This window comes from Neomonachus schauinslandi, chromosome 2 (genome assembly GCF_002201575.2).
Source record: "Neomonachus schauinslandi chromosome 2, ASM220157v2, whole genome shotgun sequence".
In the NCBI taxonomy this organism is placed as follows: domain Eukaryota; kingdom Metazoa; phylum Chordata; class Mammalia; order Carnivora; family Phocidae; genus Neomonachus; species Neomonachus schauinslandi.
The window spans coordinates 170,086,810-170,109,713 of NC_058404.1; the positions used below are offsets into that span (position 1 = coordinate 170,086,810).

The 22,904-nt window shown below is 38.9% G+C and overlaps 1 protein-coding gene across 1 annotated transcript in view; it reads right to left on the reverse strand.

The window, feature by feature from the left end:
- NSUN7 (NOP2/Sun RNA methyltransferase family member 7) overlaps positions 1-22,395 on the reverse strand; it is a 60,244-nt gene extending 37,849 nt beyond the window's left edge. Inside the window, 3 exon segments of the mRNA XM_021701640.1 lie at positions 14,647-14,777; positions 15,157-15,215; positions 22,015-22,395. Of these exon segments, the coding sequence (XP_021557315.1) occupies positions 14,647-14,777; positions 15,157-15,215; positions 22,015-22,327 (503 nt within the window). The 5' untranslated portion in view covers positions 22,328-22,395.
- Between the last annotated feature and the right edge of the window lie 509 nt (positions 22,396-22,904).

Sequence of the window (22,904 nt, forward strand, 5' to 3'; positions counted from 1 at the left end):
AGCAATACAAGCCTTTCTCAAGAAAGAAGAAAGGTCTCAAATACACAACCTAACCCTACACGTAGAGGAGCTGGAGAAAGAACAGTAAATAAAGCCTAAACCCAACAGGAGAAGAGAAATAATAAAGATCAGAGCAGGAATCAATGAAATAGAAACCAAAAGAACAGAACAGATCAACGAAACTAGGAGCTGGTTCTTTCAAAGAATTAATAAGATCAATAAACCCCTGGCCAGACTTATCAAAAAGAAAAGAGAAATGACCCAAATAAATAAAATCATGAATGAAAGAGGAGAGATCACAACCAACACCAAAGACATACAAACAATTATAAGAGCGTATTATGAGCAACGATACGCCAGCAAATTAGATAATCTGGAAGAAATGGATGCATTCCTAGGGATGTATAAGCTATCAAAACTGAACCAGGAAGAAATAGAAAACCTGAACAGACCCATAACCACTAAGGAAATTGAAGCAGTAATCAAAAATCTCCCAACAAACAAGAGCCCAGGGCCAGATGGCTTCCCAGGGGAATTCTACCAAACATTTAAAGAAGAATTAATACCTATTCTTCTGAAATTGTTCCAAAAAATAGAAATGGAAGGAAAACTTCCAAACTCATTTTATGAGGCCAGCATTACCTTGATCCCAAAATCAGACAAAGAGCCCATCAAAAAGGAGAATTACAGACCAATATCCCTGATGAACATGGATGCAAAAATTCTCACCAAAATACTAGCCAATAGGATCCAACAGTACATTAAAAGGATTATTCACCACGACCAAGTGGGATTTATTCCTGGGTTGCAAGGTTGGTTCAACATCGCAAATCAATCAATGTGATACAATACATTAATAAAAGAGAGAACAAGAACCATATGATCCTCTCAATAGATGCAGAAAAAGCATTTGACAAAGTACAGCATCCTTTCTTGATCAAAACTCTTTAGAGTTTAGGGATAGAGGGCACATACCTCAATATCATAAAAGCCATCTATGAAAAACCCACAGTGAATATCATTCTCAATGGGGAAAAACTGAGAGCTTTCCCCCTAAGGTCAGGAACACGGCAGGGATGTCCACTATCATCACTGCTATTCAACATAGTTCTAGAAGTCCTAGCCACAGCAATCAGACAACAGAAAGAAATAAAAGGCATCCGAATTGGCAAAAAAGAAGTCAAACTCTCACTCTTTGCAGATGATATGATACTTTATGTGGAAAACCCAAAAAACTCCACCCCAAACTGCTAGAACTCATACAGGAATTCAGTAAAGTGGCAGGATATAAAATCAATGCAAGAAATCAGTTGCATTTCTATACACCAAAAAGACAGAAGAAAGAGAAATTAAGGAGTCGATCCCATTTACAATTGCATCCCAAACCATAAGATACCTAGGAATAAATCTAACCAAAGAGGCAAAGAATCTGTACTCAGAAAACTATAAAATATTCATGAAAGAAATTGAGGAAGACACAAAGAAATGGAAAAACGTTCTCCATGCTCATGGATTGGAAGAACAAATATTGTGAAAATGTCTATGCTACCTAGAGCAATCTACACATTTAATGCAATCCCCATCAAAATACCACCCACTTTTTTCAAAGAAATGGAACAAATAATCCTAAAATTTTTATGGAACCAGAAGAGACCCCAAATAGCCAGAGGAATGTTGAAAAAGAAAAGCAAAACTGGTGGCATCACAATTCTGGACTTCCAGCTCTATTACAAAGCTGTCATCATCGAGACAGTATGGTACTGGCACAAAAACAGACATATCAATGGAACAGAATAGAAAACCCAGAAATGGACCCTTAACTCTATGGTCAACTAATCTTTGACAAAGCAGGAAAGAATGTCCAATGGAAAAAAGACAGTCTCTTCAACAAATCATGTTGGGAAAATTGGACAGCCACATGCAGAAGAATGAAACTGGACCATTTCCTTACACCACACACAAAAATAGACTCAAAATGGATGAAAGACCTAAATGTGAGACAGGAGTCCATCAAAACCCTAGAGGAGAACACAGGCAGCAACCTCTTCGACCTCAGCCGCAGCACCTTCTTCCTAGAAACATTGCCAAAGGCAAGGGAAGCAAGGGCAAAAATAAATTATTGGGACTTCATCAAGATAAAAAGCTTTTGCACAGCAAAGGAAACAGTCAACAAAACCAAAAGACAACTGACAGAATGGGAGAAGATATTTGCAAATAACATATCAGATAAAGGGCTAGTATCCAAAATCTATAGAACTTATCAAACTCAACACCCAAAGAACAAAGAATCCAATCAAGAAATGGGCAGAAAACATGAACAGACATTTTTCCAAAGAAGACATCCAAATGGCCAACAGACACATGAAAAAGTGCTCAACATTGCTCAGCATCAGGGAAATCCAAATCAAACTAAAATTAGATACCACCTCACACCAGTCAGAATGGCTAAAATTAACAAGTCAGGAAATGACAGATGTTGGCGAGGATGCAGAGAAAGGGGAACCCTCCTACACTGTTGGTGGGAATGCAAGCTGGTGCAGCCACTCTGGAAAACAGTATGGCAGTTCCTCAAAAAGTTGGAAATAGAGCTACCCTATGACCCAGCAATGGCACTACTGGGTATTTACCCCAAAGATACAAATGTAGTGATCCGAAGGGGTACATGCACCCCAATGTTTATAGCAGCAATGTCCACAATAGCCAAACTATGAAAGAGCCAAGATGCCCATCAACAGATGAATGGATAAAGAAGATGTGTATACACACACACACACACACACACACACACAGGAATATTATGCAGCCATCAAAAAACCCCGAAATCTTGCCATTTGTAACAACGTGGATGGAACTAGGGGGTATTATACTAAGCGAAAGAAGTCAATCAGAAAAAGACATGTATCATCTGATCTCACTGATACGAGGAATTCTTAATCTCAGGAAACAAACCAAGGTTTGCTGGAGTGGTGGTTAGGGGGAAGGGATGGGGTGGCTGGGTGACAGACATTGGGGAGGGTATGTGCTATGGTGAGTGCTGTGAATTGTGTAAGACTCATGAATCACAGACCTGTACCTCTGAAACAAATAATACATTATATGTTAAAGAAAAAAAAAGAAGAAGATAGTAGGAAGGGAAATATGAAGGGGGGGAAATTGGAGGGGGAGACGAACCATGAGAGACTATGGACTCTGAGAAACAAACTGAGGGTTCTAGATGGGAGGGGGGTGGAGGGATGGGTTAGCCTGGTGATGGGTATTAAAGAGGGCACGTATTGAATGGAGCACTGGGTGTTATACGCAAACAATGAATCATGGAACACTACATCAAAAACTAATGATGTAATGTATGCTGATTAACATAACATAATAAAATAAAATTAAAATTAAATAAAATAAAGTAAAATAGAAAAAAAGAAATCCAATAATGCTGCTTCTTTTTTTCTGTTTTTGCTGCCCCTGTATAGATATGCATCTCCTCAGATATTTATATCAATTGCCGATTGAAAGAAATTTTATGTAGTGAAAGAGGTGTGGAGGGGCGCAGGGTGGCTCAGTTGGTTAGGCGAGTGCCTTGGGCTCAGGTCATGATCTCAGGGTCCTGGGATCAAGCCCCGCATCGGGCTCCCTGCTCAGGGGGAAGCCTGTTTCTCCCTCTCCCACTCCCCCTGCTTCTGTTCCCTCTCACGCTGTCTCTCTCTGTCAATTAAATAAATAAATAAAATCTTTAAAAAAAAAAAAGAAAGAAAGAAGTGTGGAGTTTAGTCAGACAAATTTGAAGTTAAATTTGGTCTCTGTCACTTACTAGCTGTGTGACCTCAGGTGTATTAATGAATCTCTTTTCTCAGCCTGCTTTCTCATCTGTCGAACGTGGCTGACTTACCTTGCTACTAATGTGGTGACTACCAGCCATGTGTGCAAAATACTGAGCCCAGTGCCTGGCACGTGGCAGACACTCACTCTAGGCTAGTTATTGTCATAGTGGCCAACAGTGTAGTCTTGATAAGATTAAGGAACCTTCATGAATCTGTATCAAGTCCTTCCCAGTTCTGATTATTCCACAACAGAAAAGAAAAACAACTGGTTAGCATCACCATGAAGATCCAATGATTTTTCTTGATCTCATAGAAAATGTTTAATAAATGAGAATACAGGACTTATTCTTGACCCATAATCAGCATTTTCACAGTAAGAATCTAACTGAATAATAACCCGCAAGGATAACCTTGAATGAGAAATGGGGACAAGATACCATGTAAGAGTCAAGTACAACCGGAGTGGTGTATGTGGCTACAGAAAGCTTAATAAGATCAAGACTCTTGTTTACTCAGGGGCACCTGGGTGGCTCAGCCAGTTAAGTATCTGATTCTTGATTCCGATTCAGGTCGTGATCTCAGGGTCGTGAGATTGAACCCGTATTAGGCTCCTCAGGGAACGTGGAGCCTGCGTGAGATTCTCTCTCTCCCTCTCCCTTAGCCCCTCCCCTCCCCACTCACACATGCGCTCTCTCCAAAAGAAAAAAAAATTCTTATTTACTCAGTAGAATGAGAACTTTTCACCTAACAATGTGTTTCTGTGTGAACATGTGACCTGCATGAGGAGGAGAGAGAGAGAGGAAGGAAGGGATGGGGGGTGGAGAGAGAGGGGGAGAGAGAGGGACACAGAGAGGGAGAACATAGATGGGGCACTTGGGGGAGGAGAGGGAAGGTTATCAAACATTAAGACTTCTAGGGCTATAGTAAAATTAGATTTGTGTAGTGCTATCTCCTAATGTCACAGAACTACAGCAAGGGACACCAAAAACAATTACATAACACATTAATGCACATCAAAAATAAATTAATATAAAGGGGTGAGTTACTATTCTATATCACACATGTGAGATGTTTCTGAGTACACACCACTTTTAATTAAATAGCCTTTCCAAATACCTATCTGGTTCGAATTTACCATAAGTGCTATCAACTGGATTATTCAATCATTACACATAAAAATTGGAGCTATGAAGCCTAGAAAAATACATGCGTTGTGTATATGGGGGGGAATAAGTACACAGAGAAATAATTTTCCAAATTTCCAGATAGCAAACATTTCAGACTGAATTTTAATATATTTCAATCACACAAAAAGTAATTTAAAGTATATATACAGTTATAAAGATTTTTGTATAAATATACAATATCAGATTGAGGATAAAGACCAAATCCAAATGCTATTAGGATAACCAGACACACATTTCTTCTGTAAATGGAATACCCTGTGGCTACTAATCACTTCTCCATAGCTGTAAGATGGACCGTGATGATGAAAATGGAAGCAAATACGGCCTTTCCTCGGCATCCTTGATCCAGAAGTCCACCCCCTGCTATAATGTGAACACAATCACCTGTTTGCCAGCAACCTGCTGTATACACAGCCAGAGCTTCTATGTGTTACACTGTAGTTCTGTAATTCCTAAGCTTCAATCTAAAATGAACCCACTAGCTACAGGACAGAACCTAAACTCCTTATCATGATACACTCGGGCATGAATAATTTAGCCTGAACCAACTCCTCAGTCCTCAATTCCCACCGTTCCCATCCATGAATCTATGCCTGGCCACCCACGGAACTATTTTTGCCCCTCCTGATACCATGCCACATCCCCCCGCCCCCCACCTTCTCTCCCTCTGTCTCTCCAGCCAGTACGGCTTGGACTCTGCAATCAGATTATCTGGATTCAAATTGTGCTTCCACCAATTACTAACTATGCGATATTAGACAGGTTATTTAGCTTTTCGAAACTCTAGGAATTAGGAATTAGTACCTAACTTACGGGAATTGTTGCAAAGATACTTTTGAAAATGTACTTCAAAGTCAGGCTATTCAAGAAGTGATAATAATTTTTAAAAAGAAGTGATAATAATTATTATGCCTATTTTTTTAATATTGTTAACTAAGAAATGTGATCAGACCTGGGCTATGGAGATTAAAAGAGAGCTTCCACCCTTAAGTAACTCACAATTTGGTGGTATAATAGACATATAAACAAACAATTATAGTACATGATGAATGCTGTGTAAGATACACAGATAAAGAAGAAAGTAAATGTAACAGAAAAAGAACAAGAATCAGCCCAAAGGGACTTCTAAGAGGAGGAGAAACTTAAACTGTTAGAAGAGGAGCAAGAATTTTCCAGACCACAAGAGAAGACACAGACAGCATGAGTTTTCCAGACTACAAAGGGAAAAAAGACACACAGACAGAGGGCAGAGGACCCTGAAGATACAGAGATGTTAAAGAGCAAAGCATATTTTAGAGTATGGGGTGATGACAGATCCAGGTCTCACATCACAAAAAGTCTTATGTACCATGCATAGGAAGTGAGAATTTTTTCTGCAGGAAATGGAAGGCCATTTAAGCATAGAGAAATATCAATTTATTCATGAAAAAATATTTGCGTTCTTACTATACTCCAGGCACTGTTTTATGTGCCAGAAACAAAAGGATAAGCAAGGAAGATACTGTTTCTGACATCACAAAGTGTAGAGTCTGGTAAGGGGAGATAAAGCAATTATTTTTAAATGTCATAAGTATTCATGACAAGGGAAGGCAGGATACTATGGTGGCACAAGGGAGGGGCCCTGCCATGGGAATCAAGAAAAGTTTCCCGGGAGTTACATTTAGGCTAAGCCATAAGGGTAGAAGTAGGAGTTAGCCAGGAGTAAGGGAGGGGTGTGAGATGAGCTATCCAGTGTTCCAAGTAGAAGAAGCATCATATATGAAAGTATCTGCCAATTCTGAAATATGTGCCTGAGATGATGAGAGATATGCAGAGCTTACGATGACTCATGGGCCATGGGGAACAAAAATGGAAATTTGAGCATGCCAACTTTATAGGAGGGGGGCTTTGATAAAGTCCCCAGGCTTTGGATGGGGTCACCAAATGACAACCCTAGGAATAAAGTAAAAAGGAATAACTGGGGGCACCTGGGTGGCTCAGTCGGTTAAGCGTCTGCCTTCGGCTCAGGTCACGATCTCAGGGTCCTGGGATCGAGCCCTACATCGGGCTCCTTGTTCAGCGGGGAGCCTGCTTCTCCCTCTCCCTCTGCCTCTCCCCCTGCTTGTTCTCTCTCTGATAAATAAACAAACAAACAAACAAATAAAAATCTTAAAAAAAAAAAAAGGACTCACTGGCCTTCATGAGGACTGAAGCACAGCTTCCAATCATTTCAATCCCAGATTAGACTACGTCACCTGGGTTTGTTAGGGCCCCAGGCCTAGCTGTGGCCTTCCAGTAGCAAAGTAAATGCTTCCTCTAAAGGAGGATACCAATATCCTGGGCCTCAAATGAAATAAACTAATATATAATATAAAATTATATCTATATAATGTGTCCCAGGAAACTTTATAAATAATGGCAAAAAGAATTATTCCCAATGTTTCCATTAATTATTCTATGTAATTAGAAGTTTATTGGATTTCTAAATATAATAAAGGAGTTGCAGTTCTTTTACAGAAAAAAAGGAATAAGATTTTCATATTTATTCCTATAGAGCATTGGAAAAACATAACTGAGAAAAAAAGTGGATAGAAGGTAAACAGAAATGTTTCAATGTAATTGGGTAATACATAAATACAAAAGAAAATATCCAAATCACTTGCTTATAATAGGTTTTATTCTCTTATTTTCATAAGGAACCATGTGAGTTATTTTGGATAAGTCAGTGATGGTTCATCATGTAGTGGAGAAATGCAATTTGCTAAGAATAAAATAACAAAGAGAAACCTATATATATATATATTTTTTAAGATTTTATTTATTTATTTGACAGAGAGAGAGATAGCAAGAGCAGGAACACAAGCAGGGGGAGTGGGAGAGGGAGAAGCTGGCTTTCTGCTGAGCAGAGAGCCCGATGTGGGACTCGATCCCAGGACCCTGGGATCATGACCTGAGCCGAAGGCAGATGCTTAACGACTGAGCCACCCAGGCGCCCGAGAAACCTATATTTTAAGAATATCGTGGCTCCGTCACAACCACACATGTGGAAAAAAAGGCATATTTCCTATGTTTTTGTGTTGCTTTCCTTAAGTCAGGGAATGTTATTCTGACTACCAGAATATGGTAGGGTTATGATTGTACCTAGTTAATGGGAAGTTCTTGCTCTTGGTCAACACATTTAGCATACCAATGTTTCCATTTATAGTAGAAACCTAGGGTTTGCATTCTAAGCACTGCTTCCCTTCTGGGAATAGAAATCCCTCTCTCCCGAAAATGTTCCTCTCCTCCCTCCATTCATAGGATTTTCTTGGAAGGGGTCCCTGAGTGACTCAGTCTCCTTGGCCACAGCTGATTGGTAGAGGGTGGGCACTTGACTCAAGGCAGGGTCAAGCAATTTTTGGATGTAGGAAGAAAGAATCAAGCCAGTCTTTCTAGTGTTGGTGCTGTAAGATGTAAAGCTCCTGAGTTGTCAGCAACCAAGTTTCCCATTCTGGGAACAAAGAAAGAAAAGAAGGAAGTCAAAGCACACAGAGAGGCAGAGACTAGAGTCAGAGAATCCTGATGATATTTAAGTCATAGGATTTAGTTAGTGGAAGCAGAGCCACATCACTGCCCTTCCTGCCATCTTGATGTTCAATCTTCCATAAAATACCTTATAATAAATTCTTTCTTTTGCCTAATCTTATTTGAGTTGGGGTACTGTGTCAGTTGCCAGAATTGAATTCTAATACACCATTTTCCTTCAGTTTATTTTCTTCTTATTTTTTTTTTTTAAAGATTTTATTTATTTATTTATTTGAGAGAGAGAGGGTGAGAGACAGAGAGCACGAGAGGGGAGAGGATCAGAGGGAGAAGCAGACCCCCCCGTTGAGCAGGGAGCCCGATGTGGGACTCGATCCAGGGACTCCAGGATCATGACCTGAGCTGAAGGCAGTCGCTTAACCAACTGAGCCACCCAGGCGCCCCTTCTTCTTATTTTTTAATTGATGTATAATTGACCTATAATATCCTATTAGTTTCAGGTATATATCATAGTGAGTCAATATTTTTAGACATTATGAAATGATCCCCACGTTAAGTCTAGTTCATCCATCACCAAATGGTGATTAGAATTAGAATATTATTGACTATATTCCCTATATCGTATATTACATCCCATGACTTATTTATCTTATAACTAGAAGTTTGTACTTCTTAACCCCCTTCACCCATTTGCTCACCCCAACCCTCCACGCTCTGGTAACCAACGGTTTGTTTCCTGTATCTATGAATCTATTTCTGTTTTGTTTGTTCATTTGTTTTGTTTTTTAGATTCCACATATAAGTGAAAGCTATTTGTCTTTCTTTGACTTATTTCACTTAGCATGACACACTCTAGGTCCATTCACGTAGTTGCAAATGGCAAGATTTCATTCTTTTTTATGGCTGAGTTTTATGTGTATCTATCTATATGTATCCCACACATATTTATGTGTATTTATATATATCCCATCTTCATCCATTTATCTATTGCTTCCACATCGTGGCTATTGTAAGTAATGCTGCCGTGAACATAGGGGTGCATATACCTCTTCGAATTGGTGTTTTCATTTTCATTGGATAAACATCCAGCAGTGGAATTGCTGGATCATATAGTAGTTCTATTTTTACTTTTTGAGGACCCTCCATACTGTTTTCCATAGTGGCTGCACTAATTTATATTCCCACCAACAGTGTACAAGGATTTGCTTTTCTCCACCTCTCTACATCCTTGCCAACACTTGTTATTTTTTGGCTTTTTGATAATAGCCAATCTGACAGGTGTCAGGTATCTCATTATGGTTTTGAATTACATTTCCCTGATAAGTAGTGATGTTGAACATCTTTTCATGTGCCTACTGACCATCTATATGCCTTCTTTGGAAAAATGTCTATTCAAGTCCTTTCCCCTTTTTTTAATTGGTTGTGTTTTTTTATATTAAGTTGTGTAAGTTCTTTATATATTTTGGACATTAATCCTTTACTGGATGTATGATATGCAAATATCTTCTCCCATTCAGTAAGTTGCCTTTTTGTTTTGTTGATGATTTCTTTCTCTGTGTAAAAGCATTTTTTTTTTTAGCTTTTGTTTATTTATTTTAGCTTTTGTTGCCCTTGCCTGAGGAGACTCATGCAAACAAATATTGCTGATGCCAAAGACTTACTGCCTATGTTTTTTCCTAGGAGTTCTATGGTTTCCAGTCTTAACACTCAAGTCTTTAATCCATTTCAAATTTATTTTTGTATATTGTGTATATGTGGTTCTTTAAACATAAATTGAATATTTTCTTTTTTTAAGATTTTATTTATTTATTTTAGAGAGAGAGAGGGGCGTGCATATATGTGAGCGAAGGGAGTGGCAGAGGGAGAGAATCCCAAGCAGACTCCGTGCTGAGCGCAGAGCCCAACATGGGGCTCCATCCCACTATGCCAAGATCACAACCCCAGCAGAACCCAAGAGTCGGACGCCCAACCAACTGAGCTACCCAGGCATGCCTAAATTGAATATTTTCTTAATGCCAAAAGATAATCTTCAGTCAATTACTTGAATTTCTCATACAAATATAAAATCAGACATACTGACAACTGTTTCAGAATATTCACTAATTAAGCAAAATAGGCTAAGAGTTTCCAAAGAAGAGGTGGAAAGAATATGAGATATAAAAACCCATGAATAAGTATTTGGGGACCATTTTGGCAAATGAGAAACTGGAACATTATAGGGATGGAGAGAATTAGGGAAGACAAGAAAAGAGACATATCTGAAAAATGTAATGAATCCCCAAAGTGCCTGATTGGTTTTAACATTTAAAAATCATTCAATATAAATTACCTTACCACTTAAATAGAATAAAGAAGAAAAGACAAATTATCATTCAGCCTTCCAAAATTCCGATCTCTGTTTCCTTAGTGAGACTACCGTTTTCCTCTTGGGCTGCCCCGCCCCTTCCTGTACTGCATTTGGAAAGTACCGCTAGGCATAAAGCCAGGACTATTCTAATGCTCACCTCATTTATATTCATTCTCTCAGGGATCCAGTTTCTATGCTGTATCTTGTCTAATGCCCCAAATCTTTGCCTCATATATTTTGTCCAGTTTTCTAGTTGCGACAGCAGGAGGATAAGTCAAATTCAAGACACTCTCTTATGACCAAAGAATTACATTTTAAAAATACTGCTCTACCTGCCATGTAGAATAGATTGTGGGAAAGTATGAGTTATAGGCAGGGAGATCAATAAGGAAGCTAGTGTAGCAAGCTGGTGGCTTGGATTTGGAAGGTAGTAGTGGAAATGGAAAGTAGACAGATGAAGCATGTTTTCCAGTTGAAGTTACAGCATTAGGTATGGTATGGGCACAGGAAAGGGGAGGCAAGAAGTATCAAGGATGATGTCCAGGTTAATGTTTGTGCCGTAATGTAATGTGGAAGACTTCAGGAGCAATAGTTTTGGGTGGTTTGGAAGGATGGACTACTAATTCTTTCCCCTCCTGCTCCCTCTCTAGTCTTTTTTTTTTTTTTAAGATTCATTTATTTATTTATTTGAGAGAGAGAGAAACAGCATGACAGGGGAGAGGGTCAGAGGGAGAAGCAGGCTCCCTGCTCTGCGGGAAGCCTGCTTCTCCCTCTCCCACTCCCCCTGCTTGTGTTCCCTCTCTCACTGTGTTTCTCTCTGTCAAATAAATAAATAAAATCTTTAAAATAATAATAATAATAATAAAATAAAAACATGATTGATTTTTATACAAGGAATGAGTTCTTAAGGACCCTGCATATGTCCAAAATGGTAATAGGTATCATCTTATATTGTATCTCCAAAGCCATTAACAAATAAAAGGACAAGACACAAGTTGGTACATAGAGTATAAAACACAAGGATCTCTGATAGAGATGATAACAACAACAAAGATCAAACAGAATTTTCATATGAAGGAAATCATTCTTATTCAGTTTCTTGCCGAATAACTACTTCTCTCACCTCTTAAAATTGGTTTTTATCCTCTCAGTAGAAACATACTAAGGTATACTTCAAGCTTACAAAGATTCTACTTCCCTGGGGACAACAGCACCCAGCCCTAAGCCCCCAGAGATCTATAGAGGTTGATCTACAGGTCAATATTCTGTCTGAGCTCAGAATCCCACTCTATTGGCTATGACGGATTGGCCCAAAGGAATGCACCCAAACCCCATGGAGCCAATCAAACTTCTGGGTAACCTAGAATTTAGAATTGGGGTATGGAGATGATAAAATAAGTTAGTCTAAATGAAGAAACTAAAACACAATTGTAACATGTAAGCTCAGGAACTGGGATGCAAGAGTAGGGCTTTTTCCATATAGACTAGAGAAGCAGAGAAGGCAGATATGCAGAGAAAGAGAGAATGGAGCAGATACTAAGAGAGAAGCTGAGATAAAAAGATTAAAAAGCAGAGATAAACAAAGTCCTAACATCTTTCCAATTCCTGTCTTCATTCCCTTTCTGAGTCTTTGAGTTGCATGAGACATCCCAGTATCTTTTTAAGAACACTTTCCATTTTTGATCAAGCTAACTGAAGATGGCCTCTATTACTTGAAAGCTAAGACTCTTGATTAAAACACATTTTGATTAAATACATTAAAACACATCTTGATTAAAATTCATTTCTCCTGGGACTCCTGGGTGGCTCATTTGGTTGAGTGTCTACCTTCGGCTGGGATCTTGATCTCAGAGTCCTGGGATCGAGTCCTACATTGGGCTCCTTGCTCAGCGGGGAGCCTGCTTCTCCCTCAGCCTGCTTCTCCCCCTGCTTATGCTCTCTCTCACAAATAAATAAAGTCTTTAAAAATAAATAAAATAAAATACATTTCTCCTATAGCATATTATGAATTGAGTATAGTACATATTGGTTAACTGATTGGTTAACTGATTAATTTGGGAATAAGATTTGCATTATATAAACCTTTATTGGTTTCTGTAAGGGGAAAAACTCTTGGCACTGACAAGAATGTAACCAATATGTGTTAAGGCAGGAGGTAGCATGGTATTTGGGGAAAGGGAAAAATCTGGGGAATCAGGAATCCTTAGACAGTAATATCGTCTGGCTCCTTTGGCCTCCTGAGCCATGGTCCTTGCTTGTCCTATTCACTGTCTTGCTAGCATTCAACTAAAAATCTACTGATGATGAAAGCATAGTCTGGTCTTTCTTATTTGGTTAGAGCCCAGTGGCTTTCCTGGCTGACTCAGGCTAACCTTAGTTCTCATTAGGCTCACTGAGACTAAGCTGGGACTTGCATCAATGTCTCTTGAGTCCTGACTAAGTCAAACAGAAACTGAGGGAAGCTCAGCAAAGCTGAAACTCTAAGCCTGCCCCATAGCATATTGCCCCACCAATTTTTCTCTGATGTATTTGGATGCCTGTCCTGGAAGGCAGTTTGCCCAGTAGTGTGATGGGCAGTGAGGTGGTGGCCCAGAAACCCACACAGTAAATGGGGTGACATCCTTACTTATCTAACACAGAGAGTAGATACCTCTGATTGCTTTTGCTCATCTCCAACTTACAATTTCTTATGGCTACATCTGACAGGAGATATGACTATGTCTTAACTTTAATCTTGCAGAGTACTTCAGCCCAACCCCACTAACCTAAGTAGAAGGACTCTGGATGGAGTCAGCCTTCCTGAATTTGAATTCTGGCCCCTCCCTTCTTGAATCTGTAGCCTTAGGGAGGTTCCTGTAACCTGTGTGCACCTCAGTTTTTCCATGTGTTAAAATACAGGTTGCTAACAGTATCCTCCTCAGAGGGTTGTTACTAAAGAGCTCCTTACAACAGTGATTGACACATATTAAGTGCTCCATAACTGTAAGTTATTATTATTACTCCATTACCTTAGTCCTCTGGCCTCATAATTTAAGTGAAACTGCTTGAATTTCCCATAACAATATAAAATCAGATACCATACTGATAACTGTTTCAGATTATTCACTAGGGAAAAATCTTCCTACAAGACTGTTGTTATTGCTATATTCTGCTTTCCATTAAGGTTCAACAACATGATAACAAAAGCCCTAACAGTAGCACTTAACATTTATTGACCATTTATTATGTGTGTGGTTCTAAGCTAAGCATTTCACGTGCATTAGTTTAATTAATTTTCCCAACCACCTTTTTAGGTAAGTACTATTATTATCCCCATAGTAAGTTTCTGCCAAGATTTAAGCCAAAAAGAAAACAAGTTTAAAACTTGTTAGTTTGTTCTTAACTACGTAGAAGTTTGTTTGTTTTTAATTTGGCAAAGTAGTGGGTTCTTATCTCCTGTTGGAATTTTCTCATTTGATACATGTTAGATTTTTTTTAAAGAGCTATAAACAGAGCTAAGTAAATAAATAATAGCTGTTTCAAATGAAGTTGTATTTACGTATGTGCTAAAACTTTATTAGGAATTTTTCATGATTTTTCACATATTTATAAGCTGGATCTTACAATTCAAGCTTTCAAAAACAACTTGATTTTAAACAGAATATTTAACCTGTTCAAGACTGTTTGTAAAGGAACTCAAGAAACATGAACTTTTATGTTTTTCCTCTATAAATTTTTGACACTTATCTACACATCATATGGTATACAATTTTACCAATAATTATTTCATATAAAATATCCTTTGCACTTTAACAATTACCTGTTAAGAAGGTTCTCTACTTCTTGAACTTCTGCTATGGGCTCTTCATTATCAGAAAAGAGACGAGCTTGAAATTTTCTATCTTGGAAATCATACAGCATCACAATAATAAGACTGCTCAAATGATCTGGCTACCAAGGGGAAACACACATAAAGGAAAGTACACAAACAATATCTAATAGCAGTATTCTCCATTCCATTATTTTTTCATAAGAGAGCAGAAATATGACTATTTTTACATAGTCTGGTTGTATTGGGAGATAGAGAAGGACTTCCAAATTGAAAAAAGAAAATCCAGTAAAAATATAAATGTTGTAAAAGAGACAATTTTTGCTATGTTCATCACAAAGAAAGGACTAGGCAGTATTAGAAGTAGGAAAGAGTTCAGGATGTGTTTTGAAGAGGTCTCAGCATTAAGCAAACTAGTTTTGATTTAAATCTAAAAGCTTTTTTAGTACTTTCTAAATAACAATCATGAGATAGCTAATTATATAAAAGTTGTCTACTTACTATTGTGGTACTTGGGAAGATATAGCTGTCTATTAACATAGTTTCCAAAATATCTTGAACTGCAAGACAAGGAAAATGTCTGTTAGTGAAAATAACAAAGCTGAAAATGAAAACTTTGGAATCAAAATACACTTTAGACAATACCACCAAATACTTTTACTTTCCTATCTAAAATATACCTCAATTCTTGACAAAGACTCAAATTATAATTATATGATGAATACTTGTCATCTTTATGAATCCTGGACCCTTAGGACCCAGGTTCCACATGAAATCCTAGTCCAAGGAGCATTATCTGAATAGCTAAAGTAACAATAAAGGAATTCTAACCTTTATGTCCTTTGAAAAACACTAAAGAGGATCTAATTTAAATGTCTTATCATTTTTATGTATTGCTGGATTCAATTTGCTAATATTTTATTTAGGAGTTTTGTCCTATGTTTACGCTCATGAAGAATATTGGTCTGTCATTTTCTTTTCTTGTAATAGCCTTGCCAATGTTGGGATCAGAGTTACACTGGCTTTGTAAAGTAAGTGGGAAGTGTTCCCTCTTCCTATGTTCTTTCAAAGAGTTTGTGGTAGATCAGTATTATTTCTTACTGAAATATTTGGTAGGACTCAGTAGTGAAGACATTAATAACATTTAATCTAAGACCCAAATGACAAGGAGTTAGACATGGCAAGATCTGAGAGGAGAGAGCATTCCAGGCAGAGAGAGAATTGCAAAGGTACTAGGTGGAAACAAGTGGACACATTGAAAAAACTCCCCAGGGTGCAGTTACAACTACTTAAACTATATACACACCATGTAACAAATGTTTTAATCAGTTGGGCAGAAAGCTAAGCTAGTTAGCTTCAATTCATTCAACCTACTAAATGCACAGCACACACTGCATTTGTTTTTATTTGGGAGATGGGAAAACTAAAAAGAAGTGACTAATGGGAGCACAGACTCCAGTTTCCATAGGAAATCCCTTTGGAAATCATGATCCGTATTTGAGCCACCAATTATGGCTGCATTATACAAGGCAATATCCCCATTTCACTTATAAGGAAAATAAGCTTTAGTTTTACAACCTCAGTACTTGCAAACCAATTCCTATCTACTTCATAGGTTTTCAGCATGGGTCCCAATTTTTATCACAGAAAATATAGTCATCATACGAAAAAGAATGAAGGAGTTTAAAGGAAGCAGATCTGCACAGGTCACAGAATTTTGAGCAGTGGAGACGCTTAACTCCTAAGAAATAGGAGAGGCAGAATGAAAAAACGATGCTTTTGCCAACATTGCATTTTTCCTTCGGGGACTCTGGTCTAAACTGATAGCATCTTTGGGCTGCCTTTGATACTGTGCGGAATGCATTACCTCTGCGTATCTACACTGTATGTAACATTCTCCCATAGTAATATCAACATTAATAGTAACTGTATACTTTAGTTGGTGCTTTCTATGTGCTACACCTTGTTCTAAGTGCTTTCCATATATTCCTTGAACCCTCATAACAACCCTGTGAATTAGGTATCATTATTAACCCTATTTAATAGATTAGGAAATGAGGGAAAGAACGGTTAAGTAAGATGTTCGTAGTCACACAAAGCAGGGATTCAAACCCAGACAGTCTGGCACCAAACTGCATGTTCTTTACCACAACATTATGCTGCCTTTCTTCATCTTCCTCTTAATAACAAACCGGAGTGGCTAAAATGAAACACATTGCCAATGACTAATTTGAGTTGTCAGGATTTACTTGAAGATTGTAAACCTTGCCTATCCTACCTAGTTTGGCACAATATCTTGAATTCTTATTTCCTTTTCCCCACTAATTAACGCCTGTTCTCTTTAGTCTGTTGAAGAGAACTCTTAATCCCCACTCCTCAGGTTTTCAACATGGAGGGGCCTTCCCTCTGCTTGTGTCTGCAGGACGTGCAGTAGAGAGGACTACACTTCAGCTGAGTCATGGATTGGATGATAAGTCTCTAATTCAGTAGTAAAGTATTTGCAAGCCACTTGCCTGGAGATCTAAAGCCATGTCCCCAAACACCTTTTTTTTCCCTCTCTCAGGGGTTCCAAAATCAAGTGTAAAGGAGGAGTACTATTTATTGGACCCCTAAAATTCACATAGCCCATCTTGTCATCCCTCCCATTCTGGAAGAAAGGTGGAAGATGTTCCTTCTTTTGACTCTCCTCTAGGTTCTCCCTCTTTATTTTTATTATGTTTTCATAGAGTTTCCTTCATGTGAGGGATCTCTAGAATCTTCACTTCAAGAATGTCAAATCAGATAGATGCAGTTTGTGTGTGTGTGGAAGGAGGGAAACAAAATTTAAGTATTTTTTGGCAAAACTAGTAAGACTATCCAGTAACATTCTGAAATATTTGAAAGATGTAAACAACAGGGAAAGGAAGCTAGCATCACCAAATACAAAATCATTATACAATTAAAGTAACATGGAACCATAAAAAAACTAGGATTTAGGGATGGGGTTGCTATTCTATCACCCTTTTCAACCAGATGAAATACTTCCTCTTTTCAACCTTCTTCCTGCTAGTTCCTTAGATACATCATTTAATCTCTTCTTGAGCTTCCTTCAATTTTTCATCTGCAAAATGAGAATCTTGCATCTCAAAGGACTGGTGTATCAAATGTATGAACTGTTTTTTGAATTACAAAGAGCTATACAAATACACGGTATTATTATTGTCATTCAAGAAAATTGCTTTAACCTCTTACATGAAACCAGAGCTTATGAGGTTATTGATCTAGATCATTTTCCTAATGAATCACTATGCAATCAAGAATTAACTCAGCAGGCGGGGCACCTGGGGGGCTCAGACTGTTAAGACTTCAAGACTCTTGATTTCGCCTCAGGTCCTAATCTCATGACCCAGCCCTAGCCCTGGGTCCGGCTCCATGCTGGTCGGGGAGTCTGCTAGTCTCCCTCTGCCCCTCCCCCATTCATGCACAGGCACGCGCATGCTTGCTTGCTCTCTCTCAAATAAATAAATAAGTAAATAAAATAAAAACCTTAAAAAAAAATTAACTCAGCAGGCCTGGGTGGCCAAACCCTGAACATTCCGAGGAAAGAGTAGGAAAGAGTAGGCCCTTCCAGCTCCTAGTAGATAAGCTCTATAAGCCTTCGGAATATCTTGCCTGATAAAAGTGTCCTTGTTTACGTGGGTATTGGGCAACACAGTATCAGTGTGGCCTAGAGATTGAATAAGGTCAGCCACCAGAGCACTCCTATCTACATGACTGATCCCAATAAACACCCTGGACAGCAGGTCTTGGGTGAGCTTCGCTATACTTCCACACTATCTTCTACATACTACAATACTTCATTTGTGTTGTCATACATTGTCGCTAAGAGAATTAAGCAGTGCCCATGGGCTCCACTGGAAAAAGACAATAGGAAACTTGTACCAGGTCCCTCCTGGACTCTGTCCTATGCACCTTTTTCTGGTGTTGATTTTAAATAACCTTCCACTGTAATAAACTATAACCATGAGTATCATAGCTTTGCTGAGTTCTGTGAGTCTTTCCAGTGAATCACTGACCCTGAGGGTGGTCTTGGGCACCCCATCTATAATTACTAATTCCCAAGCCATAATCAAACCATACATTAAGCATTTCCTAGGTTTTTCACTGACAGGTTTAAAAGATTCTGAAATGAGCAGGTTAATGCCACAGTCAGTTCCTGGGACTGAAAAGTTCACCAACTACTATATAAACCTAGAGAGGCTGGAGAAAGAATTAAGCCAGGAATAAGAGCAACAATTTCGGGGATGCCTGGGTGGTTCAGTCGTTAAGTGTCTGCCTTCAGCTCAGGTCATGGTCCCAGGGTCCTGAGATCGAGTCCCACATCGGGCTCCCTGCTCTGCGGGAAGCCTGCTTCTCCCTCTCCCACTCCCCATGCTTGTGTTCCCTCTCTTGCTGTGTGTCTCTCTCTCAAATAAATAAATAAAAATCTTAAAAAAAAAAAAAAAAGAGCAACAATTTCAGGGAAATCTTTTTCTTCAAGTGTTCTTTTTTCTTTATTGTGGTTCATTAGTTTATTTCTTTTTTTTATTTCTTAAGAAATCATTTTCCAGATTTTCTTCTTTTTTAATATTTAGAATTCCTTGAAACATCCAGAGATTCTTTGAAAAAAAACAACAACAACAAATTGGCTGCTAGTACTCTACTTCTTTGATAGAAATAAACTTAAAAGGAATAGGCTACTCTTCATTACCTTCTTTAACAGAAAAATTGACTTTGGGGCTATTTAGTAAAACAGGAGTAGTGGTTGTCTTCACCTTAAAAAAACATACTGAACCCTTTAAACCTTTAAAAGGTTAATCAGATAAATATACTCTGTGCTTTGAAAGAGCTTATACACAAAAGACATCAACAAAGAGCAAACAATAAAACTGAAAAACAACACAACCAAAGGAATATACTTAACATTTATATAATTAAGGACTTTTCTCTGTCATTTTTTTTCTTCTTGTACTTCCACAGAAAAAAAAAGGTAATATGATCTAATTACCTATTCACAAATTCACCAATAAAGGGGACCACTACCCAAGCTCTCTTTAGTTTGTACATTAACCTTTTCAGCATTATTGCTCCTACAAAACCAGAAAAAAAAATCCAGAATTTTATTTTCTTAACTGTGATTCCCTGAACCTATACTGTATAAGCCAAATATGAGTTTATAAAATATCATGTGAAAGTATTGGTAGAACACTGATAATACAGACGATAAAAGCGAAATGCACAGGGCATTCCACATTTTAAAGCAAAATATCAGGCTCTTAATTATCTTAGAAACTTAATGCATTTAGAAATTCTGGTTTTATTCTATTTGAACATTCAGAAATTATTCAGATAAGTTAAGCAATATATTATTATTATTATAAGAATATAATATTTGTACCAAGTAAACAATGAAAGACATTTTAGTATTTGAACTCATATTAGAATTAGAATTTTAAAAATGAACATTTCAAGCAAAAGCAGGTTTGTAAAGTCCTATGACAATACTTTATCAGAATAGGATTTTCTGGGTCATTAAAAAATATCAAATAGTCACAAGGCCCTTTCATAAAACGGAAATAAAGACCGAGAGAAAGAAAAAGATAATCTAGGACACATATCACTATAGCATGAGCATCTAATTAATGTGTTAACCTTATATAGAATAATTTCAGGTTTTTAGTATTGATTTCTAAAGGTAGGATTCACTATTCCATTAGGAAAACAGTCTATAATAGAATTTTGGCATTAACATTAAATACCAACTAATTAACATAGATGCCCAGTCTGCCTTTCATTGTTGCAAGGAGAAAATGTAAAAATGTTCATTTGGCTCATTATTTAAAGTGCAACAGCTTGTCTTTAAAACTACTTGGTCTTTAAAACTAATTTTAAACATTAAAGCAGGTGGAAGGAATGGATGAAACAATCTGAAACATTACACTGGAAAAGAAAAAATGGTTAAGACAGATTTAAAAAGTAAAAAAAAAACCTCAAGCAGGAGAAAACAAATGAAAACTAAAGAGAAGTTGCCTCTTTTTTTTCTTTTTTTAATTTTATTTATTTGACAGAGAGAGACACAGTGAGAGAGGGAACACAAGCAGGGGGAGTGGGAGAGGGAGAAGCAGGCTTCCCACAGAGCAGGGAGCCCGATGCGGGGCTTGATCCCAGGACTCTGGGATCATGACCTGAGCTGAAGGCAGATGCTTAACAACTGAGCCACCCAGGGGCCCCGAGAAGTTGCCTCTTAACATCAAATTTTTCTCTATGTTGACAAATTCCTGGCTTCAGAGTTGAGTTGCATCATGTCTGCAAACTACCAAAATATATATATTCACGTCTAAGTAATTAATGGATCATTTTAGTTCAACTGAGCAATTGTTAACTGCCTATGTGCAAGGATGTAGAAGGCTCAGGAAGTACTATTACTTAGGAAATACATGAAAATTACTGTGCCCTTTCAAGTTGTCTCTTTAGGAAGGGCACATGCTATCATTTCAGCCATGCGGCTAATACTCTAAGTATTTCTGGAACTTCTTTTTTGGAACTATATTCAGTCAGTTTACAAACCAATAAAGTTCATAGCTAGTACAAAAACAAACACCTCCAGACCCTTTGACTGCTTGCTCTCACAGTATCTGGTTCTGTCCTAGAGTTAGCTCCATACTCAGAAGCTGATAAAGTTAACCACCACTGAGGGGGTCTAAAACATTGCATCTTAAACCCTGGAGGCAAATTAGAAAGGGATATTCTACAGAAGTTTGGAGGAATAAATTTATGAGCTCCTAAAATTAAGGCTACTGGTTACGAATGGGATCACCTTAATTGGCGTTGATTTAATTTTGATATTCATTTTGAATATATTACACCTTTTTTTCTTATTCCATCTCTGTTCCTCTCCCCTACCCTCTTACTGGTTTTTATATTTGTGAAAGTTCATACACTGATATACAAGATGTCAACACAGAAAATGCAAAGAGATAACCCAAGGAGAGGGAACCTGTACTTGGGATACTTCAGTGGATTCTTAATTCTTCCTGTGAGTGGAATTGTTTCCTTCAATTTCATGACTGTGCATTACATCTATCTACGGCCAGGCAGGGAGCTAGGCCTAGGCAGATCTGCCCTGAAAAAAACAGTTCTGGCCTGAAGAACTTAGTTTACTGGAACTCTCCTGATTCCTTGACATTTGCAACTGACCAAAGATAGGCTTATGCGTAAAAACAAAACCTGGTGCCAGGAAGGGGCGGCGGCGGCGGCGGGGGCGTGGGGGGTGGGATTGCACTCCCCAAATTCTCTCCTTATTTTCTTTTAGTGCTGATCTTTAAGGCTGGTACTACTCACACTTCAGGGCACTGAAAGCCAGCTCATAGGACGACCGCTGAAGGGCTTCATCCTCAGACTCGGGCAAGGACCGCAAGGGTTCATTCCCATACTTTATTAAGACTTGCTCTGGTGACTTTTCGATTCGAATGCCCCGAAAAATGTTTGCGGCCATAACGTAAACGGAGTCCGGATAGCCCGTTTTTTCGGGTAAACCAGGTGAATTTTTTTCGCTGGGTGATGCGTCACCTGATGGCGCCAGGGAAGCGAGTTGGGAGATAACCTCCGTATTTTTTTCGTTCGAAAACTGTAGTTCACTTGTGGCATGAAGCATGTTTGCCCTTTGACTGTGGTCGGTAACTCAAGGGTGAATCACAACTCAGATGTTCCAGGAAATAGTTTTCCTTGTACCGTAAGCATCGTCTCTGTGAAAAGAAAAGGTTATCTCGGTAAATCACTATTTATGCGGGACCCGCTTGGTGGCCCACTTCGTTGTGGCGTTAAAGACTAAGAGGTGGCATCTCCTGGCGGATCCGAGCGTCCCATACTTGGGGCCGGCCAAGACCCAACCAAACGTCCACACACTCAGGAGGGAAGGGGGTGGGGAGGCGGTTGGGACTTGGCTCCCAAGCGACCTTTCCCGAGGCCCGTTTGGGGGCAGGCCCCCCCCCCCCCCACGAGCCGCGCCTGTGGCCCCACGGGCGCCCCCTTACCCCGGAGGGCGGATGTTTCACGGGGCTTCGGGGACGGAGACGCGGCAGCCGCCGCCGCACTTGGGGCACCGGAGGCTGGTGTCTGAACAGTGCCCTCGGGAGCCCGGGGACGGCGGGGCGGCGGCAGTTCGGTTCCAATGCAGCCTCTCCCACCGGCCTGGTTTGAGGCAGGGGGAGTCGCGACCTCCGGCGCTCGCT